Source organism: Nicotiana tabacum, chromosome 4 (assembly GCF_000715075.1).
Source record: "Nicotiana tabacum cultivar K326 chromosome 4, ASM71507v2, whole genome shotgun sequence".
Lineage (NCBI taxonomy): Eukaryota > Viridiplantae > Streptophyta > Magnoliopsida > Solanales > Solanaceae > Nicotiana > Nicotiana tabacum.
In genome coordinates this window covers 40,994,810-41,022,659 of record NC_134083.1, presented here as the reverse complement: position 1 = coordinate 41,022,659, position 27,850 = coordinate 40,994,810, and the positions used below count along the sequence as shown (strand labels likewise).

General features: G+C 34.8%; 3 protein-coding genes across 3 annotated transcripts; 1 reads left to right on the top strand and 2 right to left on the bottom strand.

Moving 5' to 3' along the window:
- Window positions 1-821: 821 nt before the first annotated feature.
- Window positions 822-4,132, bottom strand: LOC107774440 (protein SIEVE ELEMENT OCCLUSION B-like). The gene is made up of 7 exons (XM_016593965.2): window positions 3,738-4,132; window positions 3,495-3,614; window positions 2,952-3,400; window positions 2,730-2,842; window positions 2,368-2,510; window positions 1,798-2,283; window positions 822-1,689 (listed from the first exon to the last, which is right to left on the bottom strand). The coding sequence occupies exons 1-7, from the start codon at window positions 3,963-3,965 to the stop codon at window positions 1,072-1,074; spliced, it is 2,157 nt and encodes a 718-aa protein (XP_016449451.2). The 5' UTR covers window positions 3,966-4,132; the 3' UTR covers window positions 822-1,071.
- Window positions 4,133-16,196: 12,064 nt separating this feature from the next.
- LOC107774438 (protein-L-isoaspartate O-methyltransferase 1-like) lies at window positions 16,197-20,746 on the top strand. The gene is made up of 4 exons (XM_016593963.2): window positions 16,197-16,491; window positions 18,152-18,422; window positions 19,827-19,991; window positions 20,301-20,746. Exons 1-4 carry the CDS (start codon window positions 16,285-16,287, stop codon window positions 20,549-20,551), a joined length of 894 nt encoding a protein of 297 aa, XP_016449449.1. The 5' UTR covers window positions 16,197-16,284; the 3' UTR covers window positions 20,552-20,746.
- A 507-nt stretch (window positions 20,747-21,253) lies between these two features.
- On the bottom strand, window positions 21,254-24,595 carry LOC107774439 (28 kDa ribonucleoprotein, chloroplastic). Its single transcript, XM_016593964.2, has 4 exons — window positions 24,050-24,595; window positions 23,828-23,929; window positions 22,456-22,737; window positions 21,254-21,538 (listed from the first exon to the last, which is right to left on the bottom strand). Exons 1-4 carry the CDS (start codon window positions 24,473-24,475, stop codon window positions 21,473-21,475), a joined length of 876 nt encoding a protein of 291 aa, XP_016449450.1. The 5' UTR covers window positions 24,476-24,595; the 3' UTR covers window positions 21,254-21,472.
- Between the last annotated feature and the right edge of the window lie 3,255 nt (window positions 24,596-27,850).

The window sequence follows — 27,850 nt, the reverse complement described above, 5'->3', positions numbered from 1 at the left end:
CCAACGCCTAGCGCCATGGACGACCCTGTGGTCTTGGCCGCGCTAAGTGACAAGCGCACTTGTGCCTATGTCGCCTCATCAATATACCTCGCCAGTGCCCAGCCGCAGGCAGATGCTAACAGCGCCCCTCGGCAGGCTGCGCCGCGCGCGCAAACCCTGATGCTAAAGATAATGATGCCTCCAACGGAGCTGCTTTTACTTTGTAGGAATCTAAGTCCTTTTTATTATAAATATAGAGTAGTTTTACTTCTTGTATTTCCATTACGAGTCTCTAGCTTATTTATGTCAAGTCTTGTAACTTTGGTTTATTTTTTTAAGCATTATTAGGGGGATCAAGTAGCCAAACTTTCAAGCAAGCAAATAATTCTCTACTGTCTCTCCCCCTCGACATCGTGTTGCCTTTCTATAATAGCTTGCATTAATTCAATCAAGCTTTCTTTCATTCTCATTTTCTTTTCTATTCTCTCAATTGCTCTTGACATCGGTTTTCTCGCAGTGACAGTCTCGTCTAGCGTACGGAAGGGACCCCAGTTGGCGGATAATAACCGCACGAACATCGATTGCTTAGCCTTACGTCGCCCTTCCAAGACATCTCAAGAAGGCGCCGCGGAACAAATCACATGATGTCACTTGATGTCAAGAAAAACAACGTAATTTCCCTTGTTCCTGTGCCTCTATGTGTCTCAATGTTCCATTCTTTACCATCATATGACGAAGCATTTTAGTTCAATGTGATTATTTATAGAATAGGAGCGGGTATGACTTATGACAGCCACATAACAAGGAAACTCTTCTATGGAAGTTAGAAAAAAAGGCCAAAGTAACTAAAAAAGGCGTGCCTCAATTTAATTACCTATAAATTATTACACACTCAATAGTAGTCTAGAGCTGATCAAAGACATCTTTTGACAGCCAGACAAATACATACAACATATGACTTACATATAGTAAAAGAAAGGTGGTACAAAGACCACCTGTTATTTTGGACAACAAAGATGAAAATCCCTTAGCATAGAAACTAAGGAAGCACATTACTATATAGCAAGCAATAGATTGAATAGAAACAACCCCTCAATCAGTGCAGCAACGGTACATGAAAAACCTCTCCATTGGCCTTCCACATTCTGCACAAACTATCATTTCTGGAATATCACCATCAAGTCCCGGGAGAATTAAGCGATTGCAGTGCTGAGGAGTGTGCAATTGTAGGAAATAATCAATAAGTGCAGGCACAAATCCTTTTTCTCTAGCATCTTCCTCCCAAACTGTATAATCATCTAATGTTTTAGTGATTATCTGACTTTTGGCTCGTGCCATTTCGAATGATCCTCTGCTTATCAGTGCCCAACCTTGATCACTTGCATCAAAACTCAGCATTGTCAACACTTCTTGCATAATTTTATCTTCTTGGATTGTCTTTCCAAGTTGCATTTTAGAGTAAAACATGCTCTCTATTCTTGTCCAAAAGTACCAAACTGATGTTAAGTCCATCAAACAATAACTCAGATTTTCTGCTGTTACCATACTGTTGATCCTTCGAACTCGTTCCTTGTTATTGCTCTTCCCTACATACATCATTAGTAGATCAATCCCAGCTCTCTGTGCCACACTTCTTGCTGATTTCGTGAAACTACGGATCCATTCTATGTCTTCTCCTCCATATAAACAGATAAACTTCCCACTCGTCATCTGATTGCCACATTATAAAACCAAGATTTTTATTAGAATTAATTAGTACATGGATCATGGATGTGAGTATAAGCATAAAATAGCAAGGGATTTTTGTTGTAAGCTTACCCATTCAATTAAATTCTGATCAATGCCATCGACGACTAGCTCAAGACGCCAAGATTCCACGCTCCACAAAGCTTCCTCTTTGGAAATAGTGAAAGGATACGCCAAATTTCCCCAAATCCAAGCCATGTGAATAGCATTTGGACAAGCCACTTTACCCTGTTGTGGATCCAAGGTTACAAGCATCATTTTCTTGGAGAAATGCCACCTTTCTTTGACAAACTTGACGATTGCTGGCTCTAACAAGGAAGGATGGTGCAATGTGTACCACGGCATTATTGCTTGCAGCGCCTTAAATTTCATTTCCTGCTCTTCATTCCACCCCCTTGATCGATCCACAATCGGAAGCCACACTATTTCGTATTGAAGTTCTGGCCTTGCCCTTGATTCAGTGTATATATGAGACAGTACTAACAACTCTTCAGGGCTGGCGTCAAGATCTGACAGAAGAAGCAGAACAGTCTTTCTTCTAAGCACCTCAATACTAGCCTGAAGTCAGGGAAAACATAATCTTTAACACAGGAAAAAACATAATCTTTCTTTAAGGTTAAAAGAAGTAAAATTTGAACGTACCCTCGTGTGAGTGGTTCCTACTTCAAGTGGGAGTAAATCGTCCTTGATGTAAATCATTCCCCTGTTTATCTTCATGTTGTCGAATTGGGTTGTCTCAAAGAGGTGCACCAGCATCTGATAGTACTCAACGTGCATCTTCTCCTCTGCATGGTATTGATATAATTAAGCCCTTATAGAAAATTCCAAGAACTAGCTCAAATTCTAGTTTAAATCATGATTTTGTTACTTTATGATGATTTCTTAATTCCTTGTGAAGGATTTTGAAGTTTCAATTTCACTAAGATACTTTATTATGTATCTTAATCTGTCACTTCTCTTCCATTTTCTTGTATATTTATGATTCGATGATTAAATCTACTCACGAATATGATGATAGCAACGATCTAATTCAGCTCTGAGGTGATCGCTTATGTTTCTCAGCTTGTGAGTGGAGCTTGACATTTCCCATGTGTCTGATGTGGTAGCTGCTATCATCCTGCATATTCCATTTGTTTGTATGTAGTAATGTTACTTCCATTGACCAAAATTAAATTCGTACACAAAAAAAAGAAGAAGAAATATTGTGGTTAAACGGAGGGGCTTACTCATAGTTCATTCCAAGAAGGCTAGTAAGTTGAGAAGCACAAGCAACAATACTTTTAATGGTCCAATAAACAGCAGTAGGAATGTGGGAAATAGCAATAGACAGAGGTGGTTGATCTTCAGAGATGTACTGAGAAGGAAGCCTCTTGAATTCAATTATGCGTTTGGTTACTTCCAAAATGGCCTTGATAAGTTCGTTGATGGCATCAAATCGCGACTTGAGGGAAGCATGGTGTTCCATAGTATCTGGTAGCTGTTTCAAGAGAGCCACAGATTTTGCCAAAGGATGAGTAGCAAACATCTGAGCCACCAGCCAGAATTCACCATAGGTAATGGCAAATGCTGCTAAAGATAGCACGAGTTTTGCGTCCCATTGGTAGCCAGAGAGCATAGCTAAAATTGCCATTGTTGTTGAATGAGTATCCCCTCCACCTGAGCACTTGCATGTCAACTGCAATTACATTTTGTAAAGACAAACGCGTTATAGCCAAAAAGAACAATCTAATAAAAAGAAAAGTGTGTGGACACACGGAATATTAGTCAACCTCGCAAGAGACTTTGTGTATGATATAAGCCAATCCTTCTAGTATGCCATCAAAGGCAAGTGATGCATTTTCTTCTAACTTCAATGCTTCAATGTTGGCTTCAAGAGGCTGAGTAGTGCCCTGAAAACATATAGCATAGCAAACAAAAGTTAAGAAAACAAAACGTCGTTGTTTTGACAAGAAATGTGTTCAGAAAATTAGATTATATATCATGTAATCAAACTAAAAAAATTTAAATGTTACATGAAGCACGCCATCAATGCTAGCAGGGTAGGCATGTTGAAAAATCTCCTCAACGACATGGAGGATGATTTTAACATCAACTTCGCGACCATCAGGATTGTGAGTATCAAGAATTTTCTTGGACATAGCATGATCATCAGACAATGAGAATACTGGGCGTTCTCGCCTAGCCATTGGCTGCGAAGGCTTACCATGATGAGCAGATGGCACCAAAGCACGACTTGCCATTTTCTTGGGGGTTTTAGTTTGGGTTTGAAGAAGAAATTAAAAGAACTGGCTTTGGTTCGATGATGTTAACTTAAGCATGCATTCAAGCTATATATAGTGAGGAGAAAGATAGGAATAAATTAAGGGGGAGGAAAAATGTAAATGAATCGAGTACCTTGCTTGTAAGAGGGTGTAATATGCTAAAGCACTTCCGAATTTGATAAGGGAGTAATTATTACACTGCCTATGGTGGTCCCTTTGAAATTTTCTTTACAGGGTTAAAGCATAAAATACTTTTTGATTTGATTATTACAACTTGGACAGGTCCTAGATTTTGAAGTTAGGTTGGAAAGAATGTTCTCTATTTTTTATGTTGAAGTAGAGTTATCACTGACTTTTCTTCTAAATAAGAAATGTTGATTTAATTAGGCTACTCCCCTATTGCATATAATTAGATTAATACCTAATATAGGTTAAACGCTTGAGGGAAGAGGCAAAGAACATATATAAATCCTCATTCTATCTGTTTTTTCCCCTCAAAAGTCAATTTGCGGAGTAATTAGCAGTTGTCTCAGTAGTAATTAATTTTAGAACTTATCAATATAATGAGCACGACATGCAATAACACCTCCTGAGAGTTAATATTGAAGATTGCAAATATTTATTATTGAAAATAATACGGACTTGTCACCTCTCTTTGCCCAAGAAACCTATTTATCTTTTTCCTCAATTTTTTAGATTTTCCATCCTTTTTATTCCATTTACGTGCTAGATTAAAAAACACAAAAGACATTCTCAAATGCTCTTAAATCTTAATCATATTTATCATAATGATTGAATCGCTAATTAACGGGATTATTATAATTTTAGATGAGTTACAAACTTTTCACCTCCCCATTCACCTTAACATCTCCTTTTTCAATAAATTCATTCATATAGATTTCATATACATGTCAATCCCCATTTTTTAGGCTTGTTATATGGTTCAATTGGTTTCACATTTCTGGTGCTAACGGGGGCTTCCGAGAGTATGTTAATAGATTATTGTTTTAGTTGTTTGGGCTTCCTGTTTCGTTTAGGTATATCAAGTGTGGTTTGAAGTACATTTATGTTAATGTAAAGATTTTTGTTCTTGATGTGCTTTTCTTTGTCCATGGTTTTTCTCTTTCACAGGTAATGTGATTCAATATTTATTATGCTCTTTAATTGTTGCTATGCTCTTTGCATAATGTATATAATGGAGGAATTAAATTGGCTTTTGCTTCATGCTTTCACGACATGCATTTTATCTTTTTACTTTCTTTTTTTAATCTTATGCCTCTTCTGTTTTCTTTAAATCAATCCTCTAAACGTTGAAAATTAGCATTCAATGAGTAACAAAGAAATATAGAGATGGAGAGAAACAAATGATGAAAATTAAGAAGAATATTGTAGTTATTTTAGATGAATAAAAAATTTAAGTGTGAGGATGGGTCATTCCTTTTCATGGAACGGATCTATTCTTTGAAAAGGCGTGGTAGTTAATATGTCACTCCGGGTAAATACTAATATATATATATATATATATATATATATATATATATATATATATATATATATATATATATATATATATATATATATATATATAAGTGGACGATAGAAAAGTGAGGTGGCACCTCTCTTAAGCCAAGAAACACATTTATCTTTTTTCTCCTTTTTTTGGGTTTTTCATCATTTTTTTCATTTATTTTATATTAAAAATTCTATCTTTATAACTCACACCTCTTTATCTTCAAACCTATATTTTTAATAATATCAATAACTCTCATGCATTTTATATTCTTAACCTCTAAATATTTAATGTGTAAGTTTATGACTATTTATTATATGTTCCTCCATATGTACCTATATAAGGACTTCTATGTTTTGAACAAATATGATTGATACTAACTTTATATTCTGCTTATATTGTTTGAGCTATCTCTATGTCAAATGTTATAGTGGAAAAGAAAAATTATACTGAGATATGGTATAATTTCTATTCTTTATTTTTTGTTTAAGGTAAATGCACAAAGATATTCCATACATGTGTGAATCTTAAGAAGAATGTTTAAGAGGAAGTATCAAATAATGAGGTGAAGATCGAAGTAAAGCGTATTTCACAATTCTCAATAATGGTCTTTGATTTTGTCATTTTTAGGTTTAGGTTGTATAAGTTGAAGTAGTGATTTTTTTCAAATAATACATAGAGATTTTGATATCTGTTTTTTGTTGTATGTATTTATACTCTACAATTGTAATTACTTTGAGTCGTGATTTTATCCGATGTCGAAGTGAGAAATTCTAATGTGTTTTTCTTTTCTTGTTATATATAGATTTATCATTTTTATAAATATATTGTTCTATATGTTCTTAATTTTTTTGCCTCTATTTCTTTTCTTCAATGAACGTTTTTGAATTAGGCATTAATCTATGACATTGATAATGTGTAGATAACTTTAAGTTAACATATAATGTAATATAATTAATTAAGAAATCACATGTAATAATAGGTTATTACCGATCAAAAGTTTTAACACCGTGAATGGGGTAGGTTTTCAATAGTTTAAAAATCACTAGACAACAAGTTATTAACTTTATGAAATAAAGTATTTTTTTTCCGGGTTATACTATCGATGATTGAAAACTTAGTGAAGTTCATAATCAACTTGCAAACAATACTCATTATTCTAATGCTAGGATTTACACAATATAGATTTATCATTTTTATAAATATATTTTTCTATGTGTTCTTAATTTTTTTGCCTCTATTTCTTTTCTTCAATGAACTTTTTTGAATTAGGCATTAATCTATGATATTGACAATTTGTAGATAACTTTAAATTAACATATAATGTAATCTAATTAATTAAGAAATAACATGTAATAATAGGTTATTACCGATCAAAAATTTTAACACTTTGAATGGGGTAGGCTTTCAGTAGTTTAAATATCACTAGACAACGAGTTATTAACTTTATGAAATAAAGTATTTTTAATTTTCGGATTATACTATCGATGATTGAAAACTTAGTGAAGTTCATAATCAACTTGCAAACAATACTCATTATTCTAATGTTAGGATTTACACACATATACATTTATCATTTTTATAAATATATAAGTTTCTATATGTTCTAATTTTTTTTGCCTCTATTTCTTTTCTTCAATGAATTTTTTTTAGTTAGGCATTAATCTTTGACATTGACAATTTGTAGATAACTTTAAGTTAATATATAATGTAATCTAATTAATTAAGAAATCACTTGTAATAATAGGTTATTACCGATCAAAAATTTTAACATTCTGAATGGGATAGGCTTTCAGTAGTTTAAAATTCACTAGACAACGAGTTATTAACTTTATAAAATAAAGTATTTTTTATTTTGGGGTTATACTATCTATGATTGAAAATTTAGTGAAGTTCATAATCAACTTGCAAACAATACTCATTATTCTAATGTTAGAATTTACACATAATTAGTTTTGATTCTTATCTTATTAAGTGTGTTAGTGAAAGATTTTTTTATTAAAAAAATTAAATGTTCATGTGAATGCTTGGTGAATATTATTCTTTAAAGTGTGACATTATCTCTAATTTAATATTACAATTACTCAATTAAATGTATCACATAAAAGCATGCTTTAACTACCAGAATAATACAATAAATTAACGGAATAAAACATTTATGTTGCAAAGTAAGAGGAGGAGGTCTTCCTAATGATCTTTTGTCAAAAAGTATATTTTTTCTCATAGAAATTTTCAGCTTCTCAATATACAACTAACAATAATTTAATTTATTTTATTTGTGTAATTGATAGTTTTAAGAATCTATGCAACTTTTATTTTAATTTTAGGTTTTATTTTTCTTAGTTTTGGACTTTCTTAATTAGATAAAACTTAAGTAATATTCATTGATAATATACAGTTAACTATACATCATATAGATTATTTGCTACAAATAAACTAAATTTATGAATTAAACCAAATGTATTTTATTTATTGGCGATTTGCTTTCTCATGAAAAGAGGGATAATATCTACATTTGTTATTAACTCGATAAATTCTTTTTTAAAATTTTATTGATGTTTCTTGAACCCGTGCAAAGTGCGGGTAAGTTTACTAGTTATTAAGTAGGCGTTTGGACATAAAAATTATAAAATTCGAAAAAATGGTGAAATTTTAGTTTGGATTGTTTTTGAAGTTTTGTGAGTGATTTGAGTGAAAATTTTGAAAAATAACTTTTTGCAGTTTTTCAAATTTTCGAAAATTTCTTAAATGTATCTTCAAGTGAAAATTGAAAATTTTATGAACAAACGGTGATTTCGAAAAAAAGTAAAAAAAAATTAAAAAAATCTTCTATCAAATTTTATGTCCAAACGGGCTATAAATATATTCGGACGAAGGCATGTGCCAACTTTCTGGCAAACGAAAGGCGCAAATACAAAAGATTTACTAATATGGGAAGATGAGACCAAGGAATGAAAATGTAGAGTTTCTTCTCCTAGCAGATTTAAAAGATTTTAAGTTTTTGTATTTTTTTTCCAATTTATCAAAAAGGTAAGTAGTGAGTAGTTATTTTAGGAGGAAAAGGGTCAAATTTATTCTTGTACTATCAAAATCATGGCAGCTTTAACCTCTGTTAAATTTTTGATCTCATATCATTGCATGCGTCACTCAAAAAATCCTTTTTATATATACACTTGACCCCTAATTGAGCTCCAACTATTCAACATGATGGTAATTTTAAATCATAGTCAAAAGTTAAAGGATCAATTTGAATCTTTTTTCTTGAAGAATTTGAGCAAAATACTCTACTAATTTCAAGCTAAAGCTCCATTAAAGCAAGCGCAATACAAGATAAGTTGCATATAAGGGTGGCAAGTGGGTCGGGTCAGACCCGCTGGCTAAATGGGTTAAGTGGGTCGGGACTGGTAGGACCGCTAGAGGTGGGCTTGGGCCGGTTCTTGCCTAGGAACCATTAGGATCGGGTCCGTTTGGCCCGCCAAAGGCTCGGTCCGGTCCCGGCCATAACGTCCCGGCCCCGGTCCGTTGGCGGGCCAAACGGGCTCAACGAATATTTTTTTTTAAAAAAACTAGTCGTTTGGCTATTTAAAAAAAAGTTGTTGGGCTTTAAAAAATAGTCGTTGGCTATTTAACCCCCTCCCCCCAACTTAGTTTTAATTCCAAACTCTTTATAATTACACTTTTTTCCTATTTTACCCCCTCCGAACCTTGAAGGATTTATGAAATTTGTAAGAGATAGCATGTAACTTGTATGAACAAAAATTAGTACTATGTATTATGTAACTTGTATTTTGGCAAATCTTGATTAGTTCCTTTTTCTTCTCAATGGTGGTATTAGCACTTTATTGTTCTCATTCCATAGGGGGGAGGAAGACTAAGAAAGATATTGCCATAATTTTTATTGATATAATAAAATTATAAGGCATTACTTTGAATATTTTTTTATAATATTTTGTCCTTAAATTTGAATTAAAAAATAGATCACAATTCTATAATAAATTTACAAGGCATTGCCTTAGATATTTTATTAATATCTTTTGTCTTTAATTTCTATTTAATTTTTTAAAAAATCACAACTTAGCTGTTGGGCCCACTTAGCACGCGGCCCCGACCCGTTTAGCCCTGGACCATGAGTTCATGGGCCCAATCCCGGACCGGTTCTTACAAAAAGACTGTTTAGCCCGGGACTGCTAAACCCATTTATTTAAGGACCGGGATCGCAACCCACGAGACCGGCCCACTTGCCACCTGTAGTTGCATACGAGAAAGGTGTGAATAGACCAAAAGTATAATTGAGAATAGAATTGAGCAATTTTAGATAGTATAGGGACAAATTTGAATATTTTTCCATTTTAAAAAGGAGAAAAAGAAAAGATCTTCAACATTTTCGTTTCAAACAGACAAATCATGAATAGTTCTCTGATCTAAGATAATATCCTAATTTAAGTTATATCAGTTGTAAAAAGCTTTCAACAATCTTCTTTCTATGTTATACCTCACATTCTTACACGAATAATTTTCTTAGCAATTGGAATTGAAAAAAGAAAAAGAGCTTACTAAAAGATTCCGTTGAAAGAGTGTTTTGATTAATCTAATTTGATTCTCCAAACTCGTGCATTAAAAAAGAGCATTTAGCCTATTATATAAATGACTATTGACTACGTAGAAGATCGGACGGTGTAGGTGGACCTTCACTCTTTTATGTTACTTCTATTATATTTGTCTTTAGTTTATGTTATATATTTCCCCGTTCACTTTTACTTGTCCACTATACTAAAAATACATTTTCACTTTACTTATCAATTTTCATAAATTAAAAAGAAAACAAAAATTCTTTTCTTGTTTTACCCTTATCATTAACTACTCATTCCCCAAAACATTTTCCCAAGACTTGTTAAAATGGTATCATTATTATGAGTATTATAGTAAAATATGTACTTCATTTATCATTTTTAAGGGGCATGTTAAATCCATGTTGAGCTCTTTTCGGCTCTAACCTAACGTCTCTCTCTAACCTAACAACTCTAACGTGTCTCTCTCTAACCTCTGATAACACCGGCGTAATTTCGACGACCTCCACCGGAGTCAGGTAAGTCCCCTCCTTCCTTCTCTAATGTCTCCCCTTCTTTCCTCTTTCCCCACCCCAGATCGGCGGATCTGCCCCCTCCCCCCATCCTTTTTTTTCTCCCCTTCTCTTTATCTCCCACTATTTCTGGCTCTTCTTTCTTCCTCCTCCATTATCCCTCTTCTCCTCTACCCCCGTCTTCTTTTCTCCAGCTTTTGTGTTTTTTTTTGTTTCTTGTTTTTGGTTTTTTTTCTCTGTCGTCGGGCATCTCCGCCGGGCAGCGACGTTCTCATTGGGTGGCTAGGCCTTCTTGGTCGTCTTCTGTCCTTTCCCGGTATGCTGCTTTTCGAATTCTTCGGTGTAGCAGTGGCGGTAGAGGATTCTGCACAAGGGCAATTTTCTGACGAGCCTTGAGAGTCAAGTGAGGCCCAGACATGGGCAGCTGGAGGCGGGCGACGTGTAGGTATTTTCGGACTGTAGTTGTTGTTGGTCAACACCATTTTGGCATCCGTAGACATTTCAGGTTCTATCATTCCTGCTTCGTATTTGTAATACGGGAGAGGACTGCGGGAGGAGACTCGGATCATTTTTCAGTGAAGATGGGGTTGCATCAGGGATCGACTCTTAGCCCGTTTTTTGTTTACCTTAGCGTTAGAGGTGATGACGCGACACATACAAGGGAAGGTGCCATGGTGTATGCTATTCACTGATGAAATAGTCCTGATTGATGAGACGCGTGATGGAATTAACGTTGGGTTGGAGGTTTGGAGACAGACACTGGTGTCTAAGGGTTTTAAGTTGAGTAGGTTAAAAATTGAGTACTTGGAGTAAATGTTCAGTGATGGGATGCATGAAGAAGGAGTGGAAGTGAAGATTGATACTCAAGTCATTCCCAAAAGAGATAGTTTCAAGTATCTTGGGTCAATTATTCAAGACAATGGGGAGGTTGACGAGGATGTTACCCATCGTATTGGAGCGGGGTGGATGAGGTGGAGGTTCGCCTCGGGGGGTTTTGTGTGATAAGAGTGTGCCACTTGGACTTAAGGGCAAGTTCTACAGAGTGGTGGTTAGACCGGCTATGTTGTATGGGGTTGAGTGCTGACCTGTCAAGAAGTCTCATGTACAGAAGATAAAAGTAGCTAAAATGAGGATATTGAGATGAATGTGTGGCCATATCAGGAAGGACAGGATTAGGAATAAAGTTATTAGGGACAAGGTAGGAGTAGCATTTGTGGAGGACAAGTGGCGAGAGTCGAGGCTGAGATGGTTCGGGCATGTGAAGAGGAGAGACATAGATACTCCGGTCAGGAGGTGTGAGAGGTTGTCTATTGCGGGTCTGAGAAAGGGAAGGGGCAATGCCTAAGAAGTATTGTGGAGAGGTAGTTAGGTGTGACATGTCATTACTCCAGCTTACTAGGGATATGACCCACAATAGAAAGATGTGGGGGTCAAGGATTAGGGTTGTAGGTTGACAGATAGTAGTGTATTCCTCGTAGGCTTACCAGTAGTACTAGGACTATTTTTGTGTTATCTTATTCATGATTCTTTACTATTACATGTTGTGTCATTCGTGCCCGTTAGCTTAATATATTGTTGTTACTATTGTTTGCTACTTTTGCCTTATCTCCACTGTTCCTTGAGCCGATGGTCTATCGAAAACAATCTCTCTATCTTTATAAGGTAGGGGTAAGGTCTGCGTACACACTACTCTCCCCAGACCCCATTTATGAGATTACACTGGGTTCATTGTTGTTGTTGTTGTTGTTGTTGTTGTTGTTGTTGTGGTTTAAGGGGCATGTTAAATCCGTTGTGGACAAGTAAAAGTGAACGAAGAGAGTACATTGTCAATATAAGAAATTTTACACTATCATATTATTTTTACCTGTTTTAGTAGGTAATCTGTCTTATTTTTAAGATTATAAATTTTATATGTTAAGAAGGCTTCCTTATGGATAATAGTGTGATTCTTTTTTTTTTTTTATAACTTAAAAAAACTCTTGTTTGTATTGTCCTCCACTCACCCCGCTTAGTGAGGGGTTCCTAACAAGACTAGGTTTAATTAGACTACCACTTGTCCCTTTAGGGGACATCCCAATTTAAAAAAGCAACCACTTTCAAACTTTAACTTGAGTCATAACTTTATACTCCTAGGTCTTATCCAAATTGTAAGTTGTCCACTCCAAGTAACGGATCATAAACTTGGAATATTAAAATATTTGCAATGAGCTTCTTGTGTATAGGTTTTTCTTCTTTTTGTTTCTTCTTTTGTGTTAATAAAGTTAAGTGAAAATTTGGGAACAACGAGCATTTTTGATTTGCTAAGATTGCTTAATTTCCAAGGGGATTTTGGAATACGAGGATTCCTCGATTTATTATCTTTAATAAACGTACCTAAAGATAAGAAAGTTAAAAAAATAAAAATCGTAAAGCTGGATTATTATTTTCCAAGATTCTTTTTGTCTATTTTTCCTGAGTTCAATTTCTAAACGTAATTGAAATGTATTCCATTTTGCTAAATAATTACTCTAAGTGTTTATATCAAAGTCCAAACTGATCAATTTAACTCAATAATTAGAAATAATAGCAAAAATATCATACAAAAATTAGTTAAGTGATAAGCGTGTGTACAATCAGACTTTTCTATAATATTATCTCTATATAACAACCATTCATTATAAAAGTCAAGTTTTATTTAGAATCAATTTTTATATTATGTTATAATATATGTCCTCTATAACAACACTTTACTATAACAGTCAAAAAATATTATAACAAACGAGATTGTTTTAAAGATGTTTGACTTTCATTTACTAATTTGATATAAACAGTAAATTTTAAGATTAATAGAGTGCCTTAAACTTGGAAGTTTGGACGTAATTAATGTGACGATAGGAAAGAGGATGAAATGGTACGTCACTTTGTATAAAGTAAAAGATCTTGCTATACTAATTTTCTAAATTCTATAGAGAAAGCAATTAAACTCTGGAGACTCCAAGGTAAGCACAGTGCAAAAAGTCTCTGGGAAGACGCAAAGAACACAAATCCTCAGTAGTCAGTACATCTCTTTTCCTGCAAAAGCCAGTTTCATGGATTAATATTCACATTTGTCACTAAATATTTTACAAAAAAGTTCAACCATGTTTTCATTCTGAAAACTTAGGATCAATTATTACCGGTATCTTCCTCTTTTCTAATAATTCAGGGGTCCTTTTCTGTCCAAATAAATTTGAAAAAAACAATATTGATCTTAGATTCATCTAAGGTGTAGTATCAGGAGTTATATCACTGGTAGGAAGTTTAGATCCACGTACAATCAAACTTCTTTATAACCGTTTCGTTTGTTTCTACACTTTTCTGATTGCTATAGTGAAGTGTTGTTATAAAAAGCATAGATTATAACTAACATTAAAAGTTGTTTCCAAAAATACTTGACTGTTATAATAAAATGTTGTTATAGATTATGACAATTATAGAGAGGTCTGACTGTCAGTGGCGAAGTCAGGAAATTCAATAAGGGTGGTCATATTTTGAACACCTTTTGCCAGTGGGCTATGCAAGGGTATTCAAAGTCTATTTTTATTCAATAACAAGTAATATTTTACTTTATACGTAGTATAATTTTTTGGCAAAGTGTGATCAGTTGACCACCCTTGGACCAACATAGCTTCGCCCCTGCTGACTGTAATTCTAATTACAATTAATCTAATTTATTCTCTAAAAGCTAGTTGATTAAAAAGAGCATATTGACCTACTATGATAAGAAAGGAAAATGTCGGGAGGATCTTTAATATTTCTGGTATTATATTTGTGTGTGATGTTTAGATCCAAGTAGTCATAACTGGATTGAACTAGAATAGTGATGGAAACTTTAATTTGACACCAACTATGTAAAATTGGCATAGCTATATATAAGTATATTGTCTAATTACCAACTAAAGTTGTGGTGGAGTGATACGTAATTATTCATCCTTAATCAGAAATCTCGAGTTCGAATCATGTGTACGGAATCACCTTTATTAAGGAGTATTTTACCCTCCATTGTGAGCGTTCTCGGCACAAATCCAATTTAGTCATGCCACATTATAGGTAGCAGACACCGGACTAAAAAAATTATCTAATTAATCCATCTTAGAATATGAAAAAAAACGCGGAATGAGGACTCTTCCCCCTTGGTTAAAAAGTTCAGTAAGAAGTACGTACGAATAGCATGTTTCATGTGGTATGTTGGCTTTCTAAAGGGATTTTGGAATATGAATCCTCTAATTTTAACTTTAATAAATGTACAAAAGAAGAAACGAGCTGTTGTTTTCCAAAATTCTTACTTTTTGTCGCCATCTATATAGGATCTGTATTTTTGGATATGCCTCCAACTTTTGTTGAGAAATGCATATATATCATTTTTATTGAGTCCTGCAATAAACCATAGTCTAATCTGCTGCACAAATACGTTTATTCACTATTTTTCCACTTCAATGACTTAGCAATATTTAAATGAAACGGCCACACATAAAACAAAATATACATTGTCGACCCTATAATTTAGAGTTGAGGTATAATTGATATTTTCTTTTTGGCAACAAGGTGTAGTTCATTGATTAAATGTTAAGTTATTTCTTTTAAATAATTATAATGTGTTTTTTAAATCTAGAGAGCAATACTAAAGTGACTTACCAAACTCCAACTACCTTTTCTTCTTCGAGAAGACTTACTCGGACTAGGTGCGTGCAATAAAAGATGGAAATATGAATTAACTATAGTTGAAGTGACAAGGTTTATGCAAAAGATATAGGTATATATTTTTTTTGGTGGATTTAAGTTATATATACGTTTGACATCATAAATAGTTATTCACATTATGAGTTTTAACCTTTGACATCATAACAATAATTTATTATTATATTTAATAAATTATCTATTAATATTCACTAAAAGATTTAATTACAATTACCTAATAAGTTAGATAATTATGTATATAATTTTTTAAACTAACAGTGCATAAAGCTTAAGCTCCTTTCATGTTATAAGTTTAATGTTTTTGTTATCAATTCCTTCATTTTGCTACTTAAACTCCTTACATATTGTAAGTTTAATGTTTGTTATAATCAACCCCTTCATTTTTGCTTCCCTTACATGAGTTCCTTATCAAAAGGAATTTTATTCATGGGCCTTTTTATGGGCTCTCGACACACAAGGTATTCACATTTAAACATGTTGTTTAAAATATATTCACAGTTTACAATATATTTAAAGATTAGTTAATTTTACTCAAACTTTAGGACATAGAGTCCTAGAGTTTAAACCTCAAAGTTCAAATTACAGAACATCATGTCCTAAAATTCGACTCTTACGTCCTAAATTTTAAATTAATAATTCAGAAATTCAAGATACTTAGTCCTGAATTTAAAACTAGCAGCTCAAAAATTTAGAACAGTTAGTCCTGAAGTTTGGGTAAATTGGCTAGTCTTTAAATACAATGTAAATTATGGATATATTTTAAATAGCTGAGCTTAAAAGTGGCTATTGCTGCACTTCACCCTCAAAATAGGCCACAGCCCATCCACACTACATGTTAGCTAAGGCCCATTATAGAGTGGAATTTGAAGGCCCAATTATTATTGGGTTAATACCCTTCTTCAAAAGGGGTTGGAGAAGACACGTGCGAAGAGTAGAGTGAGTAAAGAAACAGGACTAAATTAAAGGATCGAGAAGTAGCTAGAGTTGAAATAATGCCGTCTTCAATACCCTTGCTGCATTCTGTGTCAGCTATAGCGTATGGTTTCCGCTACCGTGCGCCTTTAAAGCACACTTGTTTATTCTACACTCACCAACTCTATACTCTTCAGCCTCCTAACTTCCCCCTCTTCTCTTCATCCTTTTGCCGTGTTCCTAACCCCAATTTCTTCACGGGGAATTCTCTCTTCTCTCGAATGGAGGTAATAATTCTATCTATAGAAGTATATTTTATATTTCTAGTAATTTTGTTTTAGTTCAGTGGTTAGAAATGATCGTTTTCTTCCTGATAGTCAATACTGATGGCGAATTTCCGAACAGTGAATGGACTAGTAACAGAGAATGTTTGATGACTTGACTTTGTTATACAACTGCAATGAAACTCGTTCGGATGATTAGTTTCTCTTTGGCAAAATTCCTTACAAGTTTCTGGAAACATTTTGAGTGCTAGGTTACAGGATTCATCACCATATCCCTGTAGTAGTTTCGGCGTTAGCGATTTTTCCTAATTGTTGTGATGTGGAAGTAATTATCTGGTCTTGGTTTTATTTTGATAGCTAAGTTTATTTGAGATTATAATCAGCGATACGTTGTAAGCCATGCCCTTCTGTTCTAAGTGGCCTTTTGGAAGTGTACATAATGTTAAAGGTTGTCCCCCTCCCCTCCCCAAATCCGCACCCCTCTCAAATTGTTAGTGTCCTAGCTTCAAATAAGCATTCAATTAGCTGATATTCGGTGCACATTGTTTTTCCTTTTCCGCTAAAAGAAAAAATCTGAATAAAAAATAGAGTTGTGAGGATAGGATGATTTCTAATTATTGTAAGCATGATCATTAAACAACAAACTCAGTAAAATCCCACAAGTGGAGTCTGGGAGGAGTGGAGTGTTCTTTTCTTTTAAGGAGGTTACTCAATAGTTTGGCAAGACTTTGTTTCTTTTATTAGGCTTGTATATTATATTAGGCTTGTATGAAATGAGGATGATGCCCCATTGAGCAAGTGTGAGAGGTTGGCTATTTTGGGTCTGAGAAAAGGTAGAGGTAGGCGGAAGAAGTATTGGGAAAAAGTGGTTAGACTGGACATGGTATGCCTCCAGCTTACCGACGACATGACCCCTAGATAGAAAGTTATGGAGGTCGAAGATTAAGGTTGAGGGTTAGTAGGCCGTCGAGTTTAGGACTCCGTATCAGTTATGTTTGTTTTGGTTGTTTGTTTTTTGTTTTATATACCAGTACTAGTATTATCACTTTAGTGTTATCTTATTTGTGGTGTCTAGTAACATTTGTTGTTCCCCTTGTTTGGTTATATTAATGCTTTGTTTTTTGTTGTTAATGTTCTTACCTTTAGTATTTCCGACATGACTTTCTTTTACTGTTTTCCTGTTCTTATCTTGTTTTCTTGAGCTGAGGGTCTTTCAGAAACAGTCTCTCTACCCCTTCGGGGTAGGGGGATTACACTAGGTATATAGTTGTTGTTGTTTTATATTATATTAGGCTGGATAAGTATTCCTAAATGGGTGGTACAATCTAAGAATATCCTGTGATAGAAAGCTATGAATTTCTTCTAATTGAGCTTTCTTTTCAAGCTTAAATGTGAAATTGAACAGAAAGATGAGATTGGTGTGCCTAGATAACTAAGTATTTTCATACTCTTGGAAATTTCTAGGATGCAAATTTTCCGGATACATTACCTGATCCGCCTTTACGAATAAAATCTTACATCACCTACCATTCTTGTGTTACATAATTCAAATGTTTTAACTGCTGTGCATTTTTTTTCCTGTTTTCCTGTCAACCTTGAGCAGGTCAACAGATGGGCATATTTGTTATCTCTTACTTCAATCTTGTTTTATGTTTGTCAACAGCATTTTCTGAGTGGAAGTGGCATTAACAGAAACAAGGGAATGATTGAGCAGTTGCAAAGATATGGAGTAATAAAATCAAAGAAAGTAACAGAAATAATGGAAACTGTTGATAGGGGTTTGTTTGTACCTGAGGGTACTCCCGCTTACATTGATAGCCCCATGAGTATAGGTTACAATGCCACTATCTCAGCTCCTCATATGCATGCTATGTGTCTTGAATTATTGGAGGACAGGTTGCAGCCTGGCATGCATGCTCTGGATGTCGGTTCAGGTAATTGTCTAATGAGCTCACTTGTTTCTACAAATTAATTGGGGGATATCATTATTTCTTTCAAAACGAGTATATAGGTGTCAAAAAGCACGGGTAGAGATAGCACAAGCCTTAAATATCAAATCCTTTTGCGCAAATAATAAGAGGTTCCTTGATAATAACTCAATCAAGATAGTAGATAGCAGATATTTAATTTTAAATATGAGAACAATTCAAAAGCACATATTTATTAGTTTTAAACATAGAAGACATTATTTCATTGCTCTAATTTGGGACCTTATGATATATTTTGACTCTATCCGTCAAACATTCAGCTGTCCAAGTTGTGATTGAATTGTGCTCTCCCAGGAATAAATGTGATACTTATAGAGCTCCCTAAGGTGGACGGACATTCTCATAATTTGCATGGTTTTTCATGTGGTGGATAATCAGAAATGACATTGGTTTATGCACTCAGTGAGAGATTAATAGCAGATTGTTGGTTCTCAATATTCTGGACTTGGTTGTTTTTGTTTCCCCGAGGTCAATAGCTTGTGACGTGTGAGCATGTATCAATACCATCAGTGGATTGAACATGACCAGTTTTTGCTGCGCAACTTTTTTCTCTCATTTTCCAAGTTCCTTGTATTGTGGTTGCTTGTCAAACGGATGCCATCTAGCAGAGCATAACACTTTGGTGTAGTATCAATTCTACACTTGTGCTATGAGCTCCATGGATCTTAATATCAAAAATAACCTCTAATCCAACGGGGGAAATAATAGTTTCAGAAGAATGTTAAATGTTTTGCATGATTGGCCTGTCCGGGTGAACAGTTAATAGATTGTGTAGTTTGGTGTATATATCTTATGTAGGTATCAAAACTTGATTTTATGTTAGGAAAATCATTGGGTATTTGATGGGTCGGAATTAGACAGAAGTGAAAGAATCAAATCTGGGGTTTGGTTAGAGGAAGAGGATAATGTTGACTTGTAGATTGAACCAAGATTATTGGTGTTTCTGCGTTGCTCTGACTGAAAAGTTGGTCTTTCTGTGCTTTCTTTTTTTGGATAAGTTCTTCCTGTATTAACTATAAGTGAGTGTTTCATTTACCATGAGTTATTTTTATGTAATGACGAGATTTGTCTTCAAGGTAGCTTTTATCTCACTAGTAGAAATGTTTTCTGTAACTTTCATATTTAGTCTCAAAAAAGGAAAAAAAAAAGATTTGGAACTTTCATGCCATTGTTGACGGACATTATTTTTTCTTATGGAAAACATCAGGAGATACTGATAAGCTTTTAGAATCTTTCTTGTTTTGTTGTTAGCAATGAAATCCTATCTATAGGGATTAAAGAATAGTTGATTGATTCAATGAATGAAGGATGACCTTTTCTTGCCAAAGCTAATAGCTTTGTTTCGTGTAGGAACTGGGTATCTCACAGCATGTTTTGCTCTGATGGTTGGACCACAAGGTCGAGCTGTTGGTGTGGAGCATATACCCGAGTTGGTTGCGTGGTCGACCAAGAATGTTGAAAGAAGTGCAGCAGCTCCTTTGTTAAAAGAAGGGTCTCTCTCATTGCATGTTGGTGGTATGGTTTTGTACTTTTCATGTAGTTTATTCAGGAACTTATGGATTAGGTCATAGAGAGATTTGTGTTTTAAGTAATTTAATTGGATGCGTCTCTGTAATTGCTGATCACAACCAAATAATTCGCACCAAAGAGAGCATTAGGAGACACTCGACATACCAAAGTAGTTTGTGTTCGTAGATGGTTGCTTAATCTTATTTCTTGTTTCCTGTCTACCATGACCCAACCATTGGACAAGTTTTATTGTGGGATTTTTTGAGTACGTTGACAAATAAGTGTTTTTTAATGACGACTTTTGCATCATTGCAGACGGGAGGAAGGGTTGGCCAGAGCATGCACCATATGATGCTATTCACGTTGGAGCAGCTGCAGCTGATGTTCCCCAGGATCTCATCGACCAGTTAAAGCCCGGGGGAAGGATGGTGATTCCAGTGGGTACTTTTTTCCAAGATCTCAAGGTTATAGACAAGAATTTGGATGGTTCATTAAGTGTTCGAAGTGAGACTTCCGTCCGTTATGTTCCACTGACTAGTCGGGAAGCACAGTTAAAGGGCACATAACGCTGTCGAGTCGGGTGGTGATAGTCTTGGTTACCCATTATAACTAGCTTCTATTTCCTTTGCAGTTTCCTTTGATGCTTTGTACAGTTTCACCTCTTAGCCTGTAAAGAATGAACAATCCAGATGATTCTGTATTTAATCTCCATGCAAATTCTCTCCTCTAGTTACTCAATGATAACGAAGCTTTCAATGCAATTTCTTGTTTCTGCGCCAAAATGTCAATAAGTTATGTTTTACTACTATAATTGAGAAGATAAAAGTTTCATTTCGCTGAGTTTTGTTTTGGCTTTGCTCAATAACAGTAGTGGAATGTCCAAACGAGAATTTATTATTCTTCATCGTTAAATCCCACCCTAAGAAATTGGGTAGGTTGTACCTCATCTGGAAAGAACAATACTGCAGCCCAGTCATTTCATACTTTTCCTTATGCGCATTTTCTCTGCTTCCCGCCCCTAATCCTATAGAACCTCCAACCATTCACCCCTTCTAGCACCTTCCACCTATGTGAGCCGGAAGAGCAGATTGCAGCTGCATAATCTAGCGCAATCGGCAGAGTTACTTATGCATTTATCATGTTAATTATGAAATCGGACAAGTATGAGATTAGTCATCGTTAGAGATCCCAAGATATATAAGGAAACTGACAGCATACAGCAACCAGTGCACACCAAGGTTAACGGCAAATCAGTACACCACAGATAGTTGATAGCAGTCAAAATTTTAATGCATTCAACCCTTCAATTCGGAATTTCCGAAGGGCAAGAGCCAAAAGAAAAAAGAAGTTCCCATACCTATATATAAGCAATCAAGGAATAAAAACAAAGAAGTAGAGAGCTCAATCTAAGACGTCTGATGAAAATCTAACTACTCATAGCTGGCATGACTGCTATGTCAATCGAACAAATAAATATATGATCAAATTCAGTATGTGTTACGCCTAGGTCTTTCTTCAGCAGCATTAACCCTGATAGTCCTCCCATCCAGAGTCTGAAATACACCGAATGAGAAATTTTTAGCTTCAAGATCAAAGATTTTGAAAGAAAATATATCTTAAAACAAGAATCAATCAATGAAAGTAACCACCAACCAAGCAACTAACTTTTTAACGTCTGTATTGCCAATAATACACATAGAGGGTGTTTGGTTTGTGGACAAGTCATCAAGAATCTAAATACTAAGACTATACTAAAGCGAGTGATTATCATTGCATATTTGCAAGTCTTATCGAATAAGTTAATCGTGTTAAAATTTGAGTACACTAATCCAGTTGTCCTCACTAAGAGATCCACAGTTTCTTATCTAAAGAAAATGAATCAGATATATAATACCTAGCTTTCCATTGGTAAAAGTTCCGGCGCTAAGGTGAATAATGTGTGTAAGGCAAGCAACTTCTCTTTCCAAAAAGTTAACACGTCTAACTTTTCTAATCATGTACGTCGTCAATTACTTAAATAAGTACAGAAAGACTACATGTAATGACTAACAGATGAATGAGCTAGAAATCTACAAAGTTTAAACTTGGTTTCATGATCAATATGGAAACACATATACGTAACTGTTTATGTCATCTTATAGGACTCCAAATATAGGGATGTCAGAGATCAAGATTAATGTCTAGTAACTTCGAGATTAATTTATTTTAGTTCAAAATTTAGATTGCAGTCAATTTAAAAGAGAAACCCCATTAAAATTCTCAAGTAAAAGGGTTGATCTATCATAAAAATCTTGAAAAGGCATCAACTTTTTTCTTTTTCAGATTAAAAGTTAAAGGTGTCGAAGCAGTTAGAATCAAACACATGGATGGACCACAGTCCACAGGCATTGGAGATGATCAACTACTATCAACTACATGTGTGCATATGTGTGCGCAACAATGCGAGTGTAATAATCTGTGTGCAAATCACCTGTCCGTCAAGGTTGGCGATTGCTTCACTCATTTCAGCTTCACTTGACATCGTCACAAAACCAAAGCCTCGTGACCGTCCAGACTCTCTGTCAAAAACCACCCGAGCACTTACTACTTTACCATGTTCACTGAAAACTTGCTCAAGGCGTGCATCATCAATGTCCCACGGGATGTTGCCAACATAGATTCTGTAAGTAGGCTGAAATGTTCGAGGTGGACGCTCTGGCCGTGATCCTCTTGGAGCAGCTTTGTTGACTGTCAATAGCCTTCCGTTGAGATCCTACTCGAATAAAAAAGAAAATTAAAAGGAGTTTCTAGAGATAATCCAGTAATATATCAAGGTATCCATGTGTCACACATCATAAGCAAGAAATGACTGAATTGTATGACAGATTCTTCTCAAGAGACTGTTCAAGGGCATAGCACATGACAAACATCAGATTTTCTATTACTCCAACTCGTCTTGAAGTGACCAGCATATTCAGTCAAACACTACATGGAGGACTACCATTAAACTTCCCATGGTTGTCCAGAGAAGCAACAGGGAGACCTGGATAGTAATGTCTAAGCATAGCTGAAAGTTCATAACCATATTAGGCGTGGGACTCAATTCTCAAAAAAAAAAAAAAAAAAAAAAAAATAGGCGTGGGACCCTTTGTGCAAAGTCACCGGTATATGATACACAAGCTACTTAAACAGACACTGCCGTTCGCTAGAGTTGACCAACAACATATCCAGCACTATAAATATAGTTCCTTTACTTCATACCTGGCAGGCTAGCAATTTTGAAAAGTATCCCAAAGATAAACTTATTAGTTATCTAAGATATACAAGTTATCTATCATAAAGCATTTTTTCACTCTCAGAAATCGTCATAAAATCTTACACTACAAAATTTCAGCAGGTGGATATAATCATCATCCTTTCTTTCGAAGACACCTTCTATTGCAAATAATTGTTTCGTTAACCTTTGCCCTGGATATTTAAGTTCCACAGAAATTTTATGAACAATTTGATAAAGTAAAAGAGAAATTCCTCACATTGTACATGATATTAGAAAAGCTAAACAATTTAGATTTTAGAGGCAAAAGGACTCTTGGAGCCTCCATTGAATTTACAAATACAAAATTAACCTATACAGTTCTCAAAAGGGGTGCGGATGTTCTTATCAGCACTTTTTAAGCAACAAGAAGAACAAATGTTGCAAATTTTATAGAAAGCGTCTTCAAGCCCTACTTGATTGAAAAAGAAATCCACACATTTAACAACTCTTGTTTAACATGCTTTCAAGTAATGGATTTGATAGCTCAATCAAAGAATAGACTACAATCTCAATTCGCATCAAAGAAAAAAGAAGCAGTATAACTCACATATTGGCTGTACAATTCCACAGCTTTGTCAGCTTCTTCGACAGTGCTCATTGTCACAAACCCGAATCCCCGACTCCGATCAGTCTCCCTATTGTAAATAACCTGCAAAACCAAAATTCAGTTCCACCACACACATAAAGCTCTAATCTTTTTTGTACTTTAAAGAAAAGGGTCCAATCTAAACTTGTCAATGAAATTAGCCCCATTGTTAAAGTTAGTTACCTCAGCAATCTCAACAACACCAGCCTGTTGGAAAAGCTGAGCAAGCCCCTCACTATCTATATCATATGGTAAATTCCCAACAAACAATTTAGCATCCTCAGAAGGTTCTTGGTACTCCTCAGTCTCGGTTTCCCCTGTCTCACCAACAAAGCTAGGAAAATCCCCACCTTGTTCTTGGTCATCAAGGACAAGGGTGTTGTCATCTTCAGATAATACAGAAACAAAAGTTGGGAATTGGGTACTTCTCTTTTTAAGGGATAATAAAGAGGAGAAGGAAGAAGAGAGTGAAATGGGTTTTAATGGGGTGGAGAGAAAAGGGTAGGAAGAAATGGATTTGGTGGGGGTGAAGAAAGGAGGGAGGGAAATAAGGCAACCATTAGTTGCCATGGATAAAGGCTTGGTTAAGGGTTTGATAACAAAAGACATTGGTGGTAACGAGGGAGGAATTAGTTTATGAGGGAGAAGAGAGGATAAGGTGGAGTCGCGACGAGAGGTTTTGTAGCCGGCAGATCTACGCTGTACTGTAGTCCTTTCTTTAACGGTAAAAGGTGGAAATATATGTGTACTTTCATATATTATTTATATTTAATCTCATTATACTATCGGTCCAAATTTACTTTTACCATTATAGTATCAGGTCAAATTTAACCATACAATCAACAAATTTTTAAAAATACCCCTTTATCTGTTAAGTCATCCAAAATCTTTCAATTTTTTTTATTTAAATCATTTATTTTTCTTCTTGGTCCACTATTTTTGAAATAATTGACATTTACCTGTTTTTTAAATTAGAGAAAAAAATAAGAGAAAAAAATATTAAATAATACAACCGAATAAATAAAATATAGTAAATTAAAAAATCTAAATTAGGTAGCTTTTCTAAATTCTAAAGTATTTACAATATCCCAATTTTAATGAATTTGTTGCACCAAAAATGTATGGAGACTTTGCACGTATTATTGATTGAAGTTGAAGTTCCTCAGAGACTTTACATTGTCTAATTTAACTTTACTTTAATTAAATGCATACACATTGTGCACTCTTAAGTTAATCGATTGATCGAACTCTATACTAACCAAACAATGACAAAATATATTTGAATATACATGTACATACATGATGATTAGCTGCATATAATACACAATAAATAGACTCACTAAATTTTACGGTGTGTATATGATTGAAAAATAAATAAAATTCTAAAATAATTTTATTTATTACAAGAAGATAAATGGGTGCATTGGTAATTAAAAAAAATTATGAATAATTTGTATAGTCTAGTAACTTTAGCATTCACATCAATAGTAATTTTTGAAAATAATAGAGCAAGAAGAACAACAAGTGATTTAAATAAAAGGAATTTAGGAGATTTTGGATTACTTAATAAATCAAGGAGTATTTTTAAAAGTTTGTTGATTGTAGAGTAAATTTGGCCCGATAGTATAACTGTAGGGGTAAATTTGGCCCGATAGTATAACGGAGATTAAATGTAGACAATATATGAAAGTAGAGGGGTATATTTGGCCCTTTTCCCTTCTTTAAAATTTTATATTCATATATTAATATTAATTTTTATGCACTCTATTCCGTTTATTGTCGTCAGCATTTTCATGGGGTATGGGATTTGTTTATTCAGTTATTAAGTGTTGGTGAGTAATAGCTTACAAATAATTATATTCAAAATTACTTTTTTAGTTATGAATTATAAAATTGTGAGTTGTAATTTCTTGATTTGTTAACTTGTTAGAAGCCCAAAATGCTGGATTTGTATTTTGCGATTATGAATTATACCTAGAAGACTAAAAGTTTTTTTATTGATTACCTGAAATTTGGTTGCATCTTAACAAAAAATTTAACAATGTAAAAAGTAGACATCGAAGATAAAATTTTTGCATTACAGGCAAGGGCAGAGCTAAGTGGGCAGAAGGGGGTGCAACCGAATTGCGCAAGGAGAATCAAGAAAAAGGAATCAATAGAGAAAATGGGAAGAGGCTCGCTCTTTTTTACTTCTAAAGAGGCAATTATATTGTAACGACCCGGCCGATCATTTTAAGTGTATTAGCCCCGATTCCCTATTTATTGCCTTCTCTGTGTTATATTGTGGTTACGTGACTTGTCGGGATGTTTGATTTTGGTTTCAGATGAGTTTCAGAGTGAAATGCGACACATAGTCCTTAAAATGGAAGTTTAAGTCGTAGAAGTCGACCGTAGTTGGACATGTGTGAAGACGACTCCGGAATGGAGTTTTGACGGTTCCAATAGTTCAATAGGGTGATTTTAGTCTTTGAAGTGTGTCCGGACATTGATTTGGAGGTCCGTAGGTTGTTTCGGCGTTAATTGGAAAAAGTTGGAAAGTTGGAAGATTTTTGGGAAGTTTGACCGGAAATAGACTTTTTGATATCAGGGTCGGACTCCGATTTCGGAAGTTGGAATAGGTCTGTAATGTCAATTATGACTTATTCGCAAAGTTTAAGGTCAATCGGACTTGATTTGATAGGGTTCGACATCAAATGTAGAAGTTAAAAGTTTATAAGTTCCTTAGGCTTGAATTTGGGTGCGATTCGTTGTTGAATGTAATATAAGGCCTCGACTAAGTTCGTATTGTGTTTTAGGACTTGTTGGTATGTTTGGTTAAGGTCCCCGGGGCCTCGGGTGTAATTCAGACCTTGTTCGACGGATTTGTGTAATTCTTGTATGGTTGGACTCGATATCGAATGGTTGGTCGGGTCTGAGACGAGGGCCCGGATTGACTTTTTGGGACGATTTTTCGACTCTTAGCTAAGATCATTATTTTATTATTTAAATTAGTTTCCTATAGTTATATTTATAGTATGAAATTATTTTGGCTAGATTCGAGCCGTTCGGAGTTGGAAAATCGAGGAAAAAACCTTCTAATTGGTTGATTTAGCGTGGTTTGAGGTAAGTGACTTGTCTAACCTTGTGTGGGGAAGAATTTCTCTTAGGATTTGGTACTGTTATGATAATTTGTGATATGTGAAATCCGTGTACGCAAGGTGACGAGTATACACGGGCTAAATGTTGAAATTCTAGTTTTTGCTACGTAGTTTCCTTTTTATGCCTTAATTGAGTTACTTTAGCATGTTATAGTCACCATGTTTAGTCTAATTTCACATGTATACTTGTCTTATCTCTTATTTGCAACTTGTACTACATGTTTAGTTGAATTACTTGCTTTCTTAATTCCGTATTCATTATTTAACTGTGGAAATTCTTTACTTGAACTTTGCTATCCTTGAAATACCTTGCTGTTGAGTTTGGTGTTGAGTTGCAAAGGCCGTGGTTTCTATTGAGGCAAGGTGTAAGTTTTGAAGTGTCATTTTATTTAGTTGTTATGTTTTGGCTTCCATGTTATTGTTGAGGTGATTGTTTGGTTGTGTGCACGAGGTTTCTGCCGTGCCGTTGTTATTGTTTGCACGAGATTTCTACCGTGCGGTTGTTACTATTTGCACAAGGTTTCTGTTATGACGTTGTGATTATTGATACGCATGCGGTGGTATAAGGTCTGGGTGTTGAAACGTATACGGTGAGATAAGGTGGGCTTGATACGCGTGGCTAGTAGAGGAACTACTAGAAGCCATGCGGTGTGATAAGGTGGGCTAAAATACGAGGTGCTATTTCGGAAAAAATAATTTTCAAAACTAAATGTAAAGGCTCCAGCGGTGATATAAAGAAAGGCTGTGATTTATTTTTATGATTTGGGACTACGAGGCGGTACCTCAGGAGTGCCCCTGTTGATCTTCTCTATTTGCTGTATTGTTTGATTGTTGTTTCCTCAACATG

What these genes read in the sequence shown, in the direction of transcription:
- LOC107774439 (XM_016593964.2), bottom strand. Translation starts at nt 24,475, where the DNA reads ATGTCTTTTGTTATCAAACCCTTAACCAAGCCTTTATCCATGGCAACT. An exon ending in GTGTTGTTGAGATTGCTGAG is followed by an intron (nt 23,930 to 24,049) that starts GTAACTAACTTT and finishes TTGGTTTTGCAG; the next exon opens with GTTATTTACAATAGGGAGAC. An exon ending in TCGCCAACCTTGACGGACAG is followed by an intron (nt 21,539 to 22,455) that starts GTGATTTGCACA and finishes GGTGTATTTCAG; the next exon opens with ACTCTGGATGGGAGGACTAT.
- LOC107774440 (XM_016593965.2), bottom strand. Translation starts at nt 3,965, where the DNA reads ATGGCAAGTCGTGCTTTGGTGCCATCTGCTCATCATGGTAAGCCTTCG. An exon ending in GCATTGATGGCGTGCTTCAT is followed by an intron (nt 3,615 to 3,737) that starts GTAACATTTAAA and finishes ATATGTTTTCAG; the next exon opens with GGCACTACTCAGCCTCTTGA. An exon ending in TAGGAACCACTCACACGAGG is followed by an intron (nt 2,284 to 2,367) that starts GTACGTTCAAAT and finishes CCCTGACTTCAG; the next exon opens with GCTAGTATTGAGGTGCTTAG.
- LOC107774438 (XM_016593963.2), top strand. Translation starts at nt 16,285, where the DNA reads ATGCCGTCTTCAATACCCTTGCTGCATTCTGTGTCAGCTATAGCGTAT. An exon ending in CTCTCTTCTCTCGAATGGAG is followed by an intron (nt 16,492 to 18,151) that starts GTAATAATTCTA and finishes GTTTGTCAACAG; the next exon opens with CATTTTCTGAGTGGAAGTGG. An exon ending in TCTCTCATTGCATGTTGGTG is followed by an intron (nt 19,992 to 20,300) that starts GTATGGTTTTGT and finishes GCATCATTGCAG; the next exon opens with ACGGGAGGAAGGGTTGGCCA.